A 10,227-nucleotide genomic window follows, 5' to 3' on the forward strand; every position below is an offset into this window, starting at 1 on the left:
TATGTTTTCAGGTGCACAGTGCTCTCCTGAAGCTTAGAGATATCAGAGCTCCAGCCCTCTTCCAAAGGGCATAACCAAAACCTTAAGGCCAGGGGAAAATCGAGGCAGAAAAGATGCACTGAGCAGAAAATATATGTACATGTTCTTCAGTAGTGACTGGAAAACAAAACTGCCTGGAGGCTTAAAATACTCTTAAGGCAATGAAATCAGAGCACAATGAAGTCTGGCACTCAGAGCCAGAGCCTCTGGCACACAGAGGCACCCAGCAGCATCCATTTGATTATGGGATCACGTAATAGATATGGATCTATAGGTACGTAATAGTTATGTGATCAATAGCTCATGGGAGCCCAGAAATTTATCTCTGGGATATCAAAATATGCATGGCAACACTTCCTAACCAAACAAAAGAAAACCCAACCTTCTGGGTGAAGCTTCAGATGGAACAATGTTATCGGACCTCGCTGGGCAAACACGGGGAGAGCATAAAACCCGCGGCTTCCAGGGCAGGCAGCACCTCTCCTCCTGCAAGAGCCATGGACCTCAAGGTGCTCTGTGCACTCTCCATCACCCTCATCATAGCCCTCAGCACCCTGGCAGAGGGAATTGCACCTCCAAGTAAGTACCTCCGTGTGCTGCTGCCCTCCAGGTACGTGTAGGACCCTCATCCCACCGACTGCAGCCAGAGCCTGGCAGCTTTGGCAGAGCAGGCAGCAAAGGCTTCCTGTGCTGCTGCTTATCCCCAGAGTGGAGCCTACTTTTTAATTTTTATCACAGAGATCGATAGCAAAGAAAGACTGCAGCTGGACTCTTGGGTTGTTGGAATAATTGGGAGCCCACTGCAAAGGCAGAGGTGGTCGCTAGAACAGGACCAGGGCTGGAGCACGAGCCAGCTTTGTCTAAATTTTCTTCTGACACTTGGTTTATGCTGCTTTGCCTTGTGAATACAGTTTTAAAGGAGTCTGTCTGCCTCCTCATTAAAGGCAAGTCATTCAGACAGCTCCAGAAGTGGAAAGCAAGTCGCTCAATGACAGCTGGAGGACAGCTCCAGACTTTCTTGGTTGTGGCTGACTGTGCAAATGACTTAAAATGTTAAAAGAATGGCTGCAGCTATTTGCACATCATCCTATATTTTATAATATTTCAAAGTTTTGTATCTTTACACCTACTAAATATCCACTAGATCCCTAAGTCCTTTCTTCTTCTTATGAGATGGGCAAAGCAGCAAACATTTAATAGCCTAATATTTGAAGTTCTTGGGATTTTCCGTTTGGTGTGGTCGATTTGAAGCCCACAAACCCCACTGTGCTGGGCTGGCTTGGCTGCAAGTGAGACCACAGACTCTCAAAATGTCGTGTACAGCCCTGACCAAAATTGGTAGTGGTCTAAAAACAACTTTTAAACCTCTCAGGTTATGGTCTTAGCAGGGGACTGAAAAGATGGACAACATCTAGGGAAAGAACATTGCTCCCAGTGAGCATTTGATGAACATCCCTCCATGAGAAGTGTGCAAACTGACACCTGTAACTCGCTCCTTCTGTCCTGAACAGCAAAATGCCAGTGTAAAGTGATTCCCAAGGAGAGGACAAACTGTGGCTACCCAGGGATCTCAGCAGCAGAGTGCAAGAAAATTGGGTGCTGCTTCAACGCCTCAGTCCCCAGCGTCCCCTGGTGCTACAATCCTAAGCCAAAGAAAGGTAATATCTCTGCCAGAAACACTGATTTACCTCGTGTTTGATTATCCAGAAACGTGTACAACCAGGGAGCAGTCCTGCTTTTCTCCTTAGGCAAGAAAAGTGGGCACAAGCCTCTGTTAGGAGACCAGTGGCAGTAAAATGCAAAGTTCAGCCTTGCTTACCTGACTTCTGCCTCATCCTCTTCACACAATATATTTCCTCTTCCTTCAGGCTTCTAGTTATCCAACAGCCTGTGCTGATTACTTAGAGACATTTCATTGTCATTTGTGGTCTTGTCCATGGGTAGAGCAAGGGGTACTCAGCACTTAAATAAGTGGGTTTGCTGTGTGGTTATTTGTTTGACATCTGTCAGCATCCTGCTTCTATTTTTTGCCATTATTTTCTCAGAGAGGATAACAGCTGCTCTCCTAGTCTTTCTAGGATTAGCTGTATATTTTACATAGCTGTCTTAAGTAATGGAGTGTAATTAGCTGTGTTAATTAACTCTGTGTAAGCTACATTTGCTGGGCTGACAGCACAACTCGTTCTTTGGAGAACTTCAGGGCAGTCTCAGCAGCTGCACAGGTGACATGAAAGGAAATAAGGGTGCAAAGGCAATGTCACCCAACAGAAGAACCTGATGTAAAATGGAATTAGTCAACGGGGATCAGTAGGGAAAAACAGTTTTGCTTTTGGAAAAGGAAATAAGGGTGCAAAGGCAATGTCACCCAACAGAAGAACCTGATGTAAAATGGAATTAGTCAACAGGGATCAGAATTACAGTAGGAAAAAATAGTTTTGCTTTTGAGCACTGCTTGCAACTCTTGTAAACCTTGAAAAAGGAGCAGCAGCAACTTAGGGTGGCATTCCCATAGAATTGCTTTTCTGAGCAGAACTGCTCCATGAGAGCAAAACTGAAGTATTCAAGCTGGGTTGTATAATCTCTCTATTTGGGATTTTAGTTTTAAGTGCCTGGAAAAGCTGTGATTTCCTCCTAAAACACTTATTTCCTTTCTATAACTGAGGCTGGCATGCAGAGAGGGCTGGGTGGTCCTTTCCCTGTGTTAGCCAGGCTGCCCTGGGGTCAGGTCATGGGCATACCTGCTCTGAGGCCAGCGTGTGTGATACCACTACAGGAGACACAGGGCTTTTCAGCCCATTGCTGGATTGAAGATGGGCTGCTGCCAGACACTTCCAGGGGTGAAATTTGCCTCCTCTTATCCCTGGGGCACAGCAGCATTCCATCACCCTTTGGAATTTAATATTCCTAGGAGGTTGGGTGAGGATTCGGGTGAATCTGCTGGCTGAAATTGGTTCAGAGAAGGTCATGGTGACCATCCATCTGTCCAGTGCCCTCAGTTTTGTGTTTTTTTCATATTGAATTAAAGCACCGGGCAGACAGAGCACATCTGCTGGCTGAAATTGGTTCAGAGAAGGTCATGGTGACCATCCATGTGCCCAGTGTCCTCACCTTTGTGTCCTTTCATCTTGAATTAAAGCACCGGACAGACAGAGCATGAAGTAACACATTGTCCTTCCTTCCTTTGTTTTGTTTTGATTTGGTTTTTTTTTGCTTTATCGGGCAGACAGAGCACGAAGTAACACATTGTCCTTCCTTCCTTTGTTTTGATTTGGGTTTGTTTTTGGGGTTTTTTTTGCTTTACACAGTGAAGAAAGTGTGTCCCAACGATCCCTACACCAGGATAAACTGTGGCTACCCTGGCATCAAGCCCAGGGAGTGCACAAGGAAGGGCTGCTGCTTCAGGGCACACCCCGCCGGTGTCCCCTGGTGCTTCTACCACCGCGTCGTGGAGGAAGGTAATGTCCCCCAGGAGGTGTCCCCCGTGTCCCCGGGGCTGCCCCACAGCTCCTGGCAGCGTCCCTGCTCTGCCAGGCCTGGTGTGCTGTGCCAGCCAGAGGATCCTAAGGGTGTGGGCATAAAAAGGTGGCTAAACCCTAAAAAAACAGCTTTTTGTACAGCAGAGAGTGGGGTGCTGCTGGTGCATCTGAGCCAGGGTTTGTGGGCAGTGTGAGTTTAAAAACCCAACTAATCCCAGGGTAGAGCTGCAATCACCCAACTCACATCCACCTTATCCTGAGAGATAAAAAGCTTTGCTTTGGGAAATGTGGACTGAAACTTACAGAAATTTCTGATCCCCAGCTAACTTTGTTTTAGTTAGGATTGGCCTTTCAGCATATTTAATAACCAGTAGCCTCAGCCACACTGTGTTCTGTACTTCATGCAACTCACCATAATTTGGTTTTACTGCTCTGGATCATAATTGGGAAACACATCTACGTATGGGGGTTGGTTGAGATGGCTAAAAAATTGCCTTTTGGATGTCCTAGGCAAAACAATTCCTGCATCTTGTGTGATTTGTGGAGACAACCTTAATGTGCTTCTCCTCTTTACCTCCCCAGCTTGTTAAAGGAGAAACTTCCACCGAGAACTTGGCAACCTTTGGATCTACTCCAGTGGAACGACAGGCGGAGGTCCCAACTCAGACTTTATATTTTGCAACAGCCATGATTTCCAGGCTGTTCCTTATCTGGGATTGACTCCTTTCTGATGAAAAGTTACTGGTAGCTTTTATTCTCTCTGTAGGCTAGCACTGCACAGGTTTTCACTGTAATAAAACAAGTATAACACAACTTGTGAGGGTTTCTGGGTTTTTTGTTTTTTGTGGTTTTTTTGCTGTCTCTATTTAAAAGCTGTGTATTTCTCCGTTTCCCAGGAAATTTGGCATGTCAGCAACCTGCTGATGAGGGAGCAGCAGGCACCAGCACTTCCAAAAGGAACACAACACTCAGCTTTTTGTGTTAGTTACTCTTCACACTTGCAAGTGACTGCTTGAATTTGTTAGCTGGCATCACACCGGCCACCCGTCCTTCTGAATGCTGGAAATACTCAGAGTTTGCCTTTATATAGATTTAGCTGTGGGTTTGGGCTTTTATTTCCCATTGAGACATAGGGAACGGTGCCTTTGATAGCTGGTCTGACTCAAACACCTCCTGCTCTCTCATCTCCATGTTCCTGGTGCTCACCACAAGCAGGTCCCATGGGTCACACTTGGGAAGTGGCTCTGCAGCACAGAGGCTGCATTTAAAAATAGAATAGAATAAAAATAAAATAAAATAAAATAAAATAAAATAAAATAAAATAAAATAATAAAAATAAAAACTAAAAGCACCCAGCACTGGCCTAAACCTGAAATGGAGCTGCTGTGTCTCACCAGACACAGGAGAAGCTCCTGGTGCTGAGTGTGGCTGCTTTCTCCTGGGAGTGTTTAATGCTCAGCACAGCAGCTCGAGTGCTTCCCTGCTTCAGCTGAGTGAGAGCTCAATAAAGAACCTCTGAGAACTGTGTTGGGAATAAAATAGGGACCCTGAGACTGCAGCAGCAGCAGACTGTGCTCAGGGCTCAGCAGGGGAGAGCAGTTGTACAGGGCTGTGCTGCAAGCAGAGAGGAAAAGATGGAGACACAGAACCACAGAATGGTTTATTTGGAGGGACCTTAAAAGGACATCTAATCCAACCCCCCTGCAGTGAGCAAGGACATCTTCAACTGGAACATGTTGCTCCTAGCCCCATCCAATCTGTCCTTGAACTTTTCCAGGGATTTTTCAGTTCTCTGAGCAGCCTGTTGCAGCCTTTCACCACCCCCACTGTAAAAATATTCTTCTTTCCATGCCTCCTTGGAGGTTTGATTTACCCCTGCTCACTTTATTGATTAGTAAGTTTATCCAGGCAGGTAAAAAATTAGTCATTCATCAACCACTTCTAACAGACTCAATAATATGATTTGAATATGGTCCATGCTCATGTTGCCCATATTACCCAATATTACCTGTTGTAATATGAGCCACAAACTGAGCAGTGTGCTGAAGGCCTTTGGAGGTGTTTCAAAGAATCACACAAAATGCTGAGCTGGGAGGGACCCACAAAAACCAAATCCAGCTCCTGGCCCTGCACAGCCCCAAGAATCCCTGTGCCTGAGAGTGTTGTTCAAACATTCCTTGAGCTCTGTCTTGCTGCAGTGACCAGAACCTGGGGAGCCTGTTCAGTGCCCAACCATCCTCTGGGGGAAAAACCTTTTCCTAATAGCCAACCTAAAGCTGCCCTGACACAGCTTCAGGCCATTCCCTTGGGCCCTGTCACTGTCCCCACAGAGCAGAGATCAGTGCCTGCCCCTCCTCTGCCCCTCACAAGAAGCTGTAACTGCAGTGAGGTCTCCCCTCACCCTCCTCTTCTCCAGGCTGGACAAAAAAAGTGCCCTCAGCATCATCCCTGGGCATGATGTCACCTGCAAAACCCATGAACCACGTTCATGAACCATGAACCAGAACTCCCAAGAGCCAAGCCACCACTGGGGTGGGGTTATAAATCAGAGTTAGTTGCTCACAGCACTAATAACTATTGCCTAAGGACATGGCATCATCACTGAGTCCAAAGGGATGATGTCAGTTCTGGGAATTTACGTTCAGGAGGAGCTCGAGGTCTCTCTAGGTAGACTGTTATCAACACCCACACAAATGAACCTGAAAAAAAACCTGCCTAGAATTCTAAAAGCTAACATTTTTGGTGAGAAAATAAAGCTGGCAGAAACAGAGTGGAAGCTGCAGCCGCTGAGGGTTTGAAGATGACAGGCAGAGCCAAGGCAGAGCAAAGTGAGATCCCAAAGCAGGAGTGCCCACCAAAGAGAAGTGTGCAGGACCTGCAGAGACGTGGCTACAAAAGGAGGGACCTTCCTCTCCTGAGGGCTCCCCTCACCTGAGTCAGTGTTGAAATAAATGGGCAGGAGATCTTTCTCCTTTTTAATGCCTTTATTAAAAAGAATCAGCTCAGGTGTGGAGAAATCGACGGGTCGCGCCCACGCCACCATTGCTCCCAGGAGTGGCACGGAGAAGGAGGGTGATGCAGCTTTGTCCACTGGTCTGCAGGCAGAGCTGGGGATTCCGTCCTCACGGGAGAGTCGCAGATTCCTGCTTTTTTGTCTAACACCCCGGGGCGTCTCTTTAATCAACATCTTTTCAGGTCGGGGTGAGAAGCAAAAAGGATCCAAGCAGGTCCGGGACTACGCTCCCATCCTTAGACGTCACTTAGGTCACTTGTTGGCTCGTAATTTTAGGGGTTTTTCCTGTAAAAACTGTAAAAATTCGGGGTGCAATGCATTTCTCATCTGCATACTGGCTCTGATGTCACTCCTATTTTCCTCTGGTCTGTCCCGTGTCACTCCCTGGCAAGCGGCCAGCATCAGGGGGACAATGGTTAATCACCGGCCATTAACAGGTAATTGAGGAACTTTTCTTTGGCAGTGAAACTCACTTACAACAACTGGTCTGACTTGTTTTTAACTCTGCAACCTAAAAAAAATAGATAGCTTTCTATTCATAACAAGTGTCCATGGGCCTCATTTGCAGCCTCAGAGAGAAAAAGCCTTGAATGGAGACTCACCCTTTGTACCTGCAGCTCTGCACGGCCACATGGCCAGTGCTAAATAACTAAACAAACTTCTGAATATTTTTCTGAAGGGGCAAAAAGTAGGTCAGCGTTGTGATTTTCGTCAGCAGAGGTGCTGCAGGAACCCATTTGTGTCAATTTGTGGCACGAAGGCTCTGTGATGATGGGGCCATTATGCAGTGAATGACGTTGAAAATCCCAAGTACCCAACAGTCCTAAACTGCAACCATGGCAGCTGAGTGCCACCAAAGCTCCAGCTTCTAATAAAGGCTGAACAGAGCTTGTTTGACATTGCAGATTGATTGCAATGGTGCTTCAGTGAGTGAAGATGTTCTGCTGGCTTTTAAAGCAATTGTCACCAAGGGAAAGGGCTGGGAAATCGGTTTTGAAGTAATCAGGAAAGCTGTGTTTGGCTGCCAGGGAGAACTAACAGGGGAGAAAACTAGGACAGACAAGGAGCTCAGAGCAGTTGGGTGCTAGCAACAAAGGACAAACCTGTAGCCATGTGAACATGGGATTTAACTGCAAACACCTCCAAAAAAAGGGGTTTTTTTAATGTACCACTTCCTTCAGGTGCCATTCCCAAATGACTCCAGGGCATGGATCCTGCTACAGTGTCACACACCTCCTCTGGCAAATCTTGTGCTCAAAAGAAAGATTTCAGACAAGGTGCTAAATTGAAGTGGAAAAGAATACGGGAATGGAAATCTTCCTCTGTTGAGAGCAGCTAAGTCACACGGTGCTGCCACAGGTCTCTGTGTGAGTTCCTGGCTTTGCTAAAGCTTGAAATCTCGACCATGATGCCAGCTTGGAGAAGAGAAAATAAAACACAGGGTTAAAAACCCAGGCAGAATGATGATCTCCAGACCCAGATTCAGTTTTCAAGAGGTTGCCTTCACTGCCAGACTGAGCCTAAAAATGAAAATTCACTACTCTGGGGTGATGGCTGCTAAACCTTCCTTAGGAAAAAAATTTCAGGTGAGAGTTTCAGAAGCTCTCAGCTGATTTTTCCAAGCATCTCTCTGCCAGAAACAACAATCCTCTCTGGGTAGAAGAGTCCATTATTTCTCTGCAGGCTTTTTTCCCTCATCTGAGCCTTCTTCTGAAGCATTTGAAATATATAAATTAATCAAATTTCAGTGCTGGTATATGAATGTGAGCTGCCCAACTCCCATCCATGGATGGTCCCTGTCCCAGCCCACTTCACCTAGAACACAATGGGACTAAAAATGTGTCCTCAGTACTAGGAAAAAAAACCAGCCAGACAAACAGACTTTGCTGTAAAATATTCATGCTGCAACACAGAATGCACTCAGGCTCCAGAAGCAGCTGGGTAGCACTCAGGTGCTGTAGAAGAGGATGCTCCTTTTTTTCCAGTGTTTGCCATCCTTGGGTGCTCCTTCCCCTGCCAGTGAATGGTGAATTTTCCCCCTTTTTCACTTCATAAAACTTCATTTCATAAAATTTCCATGTACCAGAGGAGGGCAGGGTAAGAAAACAAAAGTGCTTTTCTGCTAGAGAGCAGTGTTTCTGTTCACCTAGCTGTGATAACTCCTTGTGCTGCCAGTGAATGGTGAATTTTCCCCCTTTTTCACTTCATAAAACTTCGTTTCATAAAATTTCCAGAGGAGGGCAGGGAAAGAAAACAAAAGTGCTTTTCTGCTGGAGAGCAGTGTTTCTATTCACCTAGCTGTGATCTGTGATCTCCCTTTGCACACCTGCTGTGGCACCCTGAAATCCCCCTTGGAGAAGCCAGCAGACAAAGGCAGGGCCTGTCAGGGTCCTTGTAGGGTCCTCAGGCTTCCTCCAACGTGTGCTTCTGTCTCAGAGGGTTGTTTTGGGAAACAGCAATCTCGAGGGATTCAGTACTAGAACACCACAATTGAAATGAGAATCTGGAAGGCCCGAATTAAAATATTTCACTGCAGCTGAGCCAAGTGTCTTAATTGCAGAAAGATATTTCTGCAGTAGCTGTTGCAGAAATTCTGGGCAATTCCCAAGGGGTCTGACTTGCCACCAGTGTGGACTGACACTCCAGTCCGTGGTGTTTTCAGAAAGCTTCATGAGAAGTAAATTTGGGAAGTAAAACCCAGCTCCTTCCTGCCACAAAATGAGATTTTTCCCTGCTTCTTACCCTTTTTGAGACTTGGCATCATGCCCCATCCAAGGAATGCTTCACCAAGACACAGAATATGAATTTCAATGAACAGAAGGAGCAAAATCACAAGGTTTATTGTCACTTTTGTTTCTTCTTTAAGTACTTTGAGGTTATTGTCTGATTCTTTCACAGGAGAAAGACAAAAAGCACCTGCAAGACTCTTGATGAAGCCACAAAATCTGCTTCATATTTGATTTTACAGCTGCCATGGGGACAAGAATAAAGGTCCTAGGAACAGGTGGAGCTTTATTCTGTCTGTCCAGCAGAGCAAAACAGGCAGTGGGACAAGAGAGTGACTCTGCTAGAAAGATTTGGGGGAAACAATGCAAACTCTGAGGGGTGTTTTAGCTGCCAGAAGCTGACAATGGATTGGCTTCATGTCTTGATAATATTTTCTGTCTGTGGAAGAGAGAACATTGACTTTTTTCTCAGCCTTCCCATGTGTGCAGGCATAGGCTAGAACAGGAACCTCAGGAATCCAGAAAAGCCATCACACAGAGTTAAAGAGAGAAAAAGAGAGATTGGAAAAAAATCTACAAGGCACAGAAAAAAACCAAAAAAGACACAGAACCAAAGGAGGCTATGACATTTAAAATGCACTAAACAACAGAAATGGATGGAATTGGTGCCAGTTTGACTAATCCAGCCTCGAACAGTTTTTCTCCCCTAAATGAAGCTGGCAACACTTCCCACCAAGCCCTTAAGGCTGTCCCATGGGCTGCCACAGCACCTGCTCCCTGCTCACCTGGGCAGATCCCTGCCAAGCTCCACCAGCCCATCTCTCACTCTCCCACCCCCTCAGCTTCCCAAGCCTTTCAGCCTGCATTCCAAAGCAGGATTTAAATGGATAGCTGTTAGAAAATAAAGTTTTCTTGGGTTGCAAATGCTCTCTCTTTTATGAATGCATTTGGAGAGCACAGTGCATGGGAATTG

At 46.0% G+C, this 10,227-nt stretch overlaps 1 protein-coding gene across 1 annotated transcript; it reads left to right on the plus strand.

Moving 5' to 3' along the window:
• Positions 1-536: 536 nt before the first annotated feature.
• Positions 537-4,297, plus strand: LOC120511887 (trefoil factor 1-like). Its single transcript, XM_039729495.1, has 4 exons — positions 537-618; positions 1,551-1,697; positions 3,345-3,494; positions 4,098-4,297. The coding sequence occupies exons 1-4, from the start codon at positions 537-539 to the stop codon at positions 4,103-4,105; spliced, it is 387 nt and encodes a 128-aa protein (XP_039585429.1). The 3' UTR covers positions 4,106-4,297.
• The last annotated feature ends 5,930 nt before the right edge of the window (positions 4,298-10,227 follow it).

This window comes from Passer montanus, unplaced genomic scaffold, assembly GCF_014805655.1.
Source record: "Passer montanus isolate IOZ18808 unplaced genomic scaffold, ASM1480565v1 scaffold69, whole genome shotgun sequence".
Taxonomy (NCBI): domain Eukaryota; kingdom Metazoa; phylum Chordata; class Aves; order Passeriformes; family Passeridae; genus Passer; species Passer montanus.

What these genes read in the sequence shown, in the direction of transcription:
- LOC120511887 (XM_039729495.1), top strand. Translation starts at nt 537, where the DNA reads ATGGACCTCAAGGTGCTCTGTGCACTCTCCATCACCCTCATCATAGCC. An exon ending in AGAGGGAATTGCACCTCCAA is followed by an intron (nt 619 to 1,550) that starts GTAAGTACCTCC and finishes TGTCCTGAACAG; the next exon opens with CAAAATGCCAGTGTAAAGTG. An exon ending in CAATCCTAAGCCAAAGAAAG is followed by an intron (nt 1,698 to 3,344) that starts GTAATATCTCTG and finishes TGCTTTACACAG; the next exon opens with TGAAGAAAGTGTGTCCCAAC.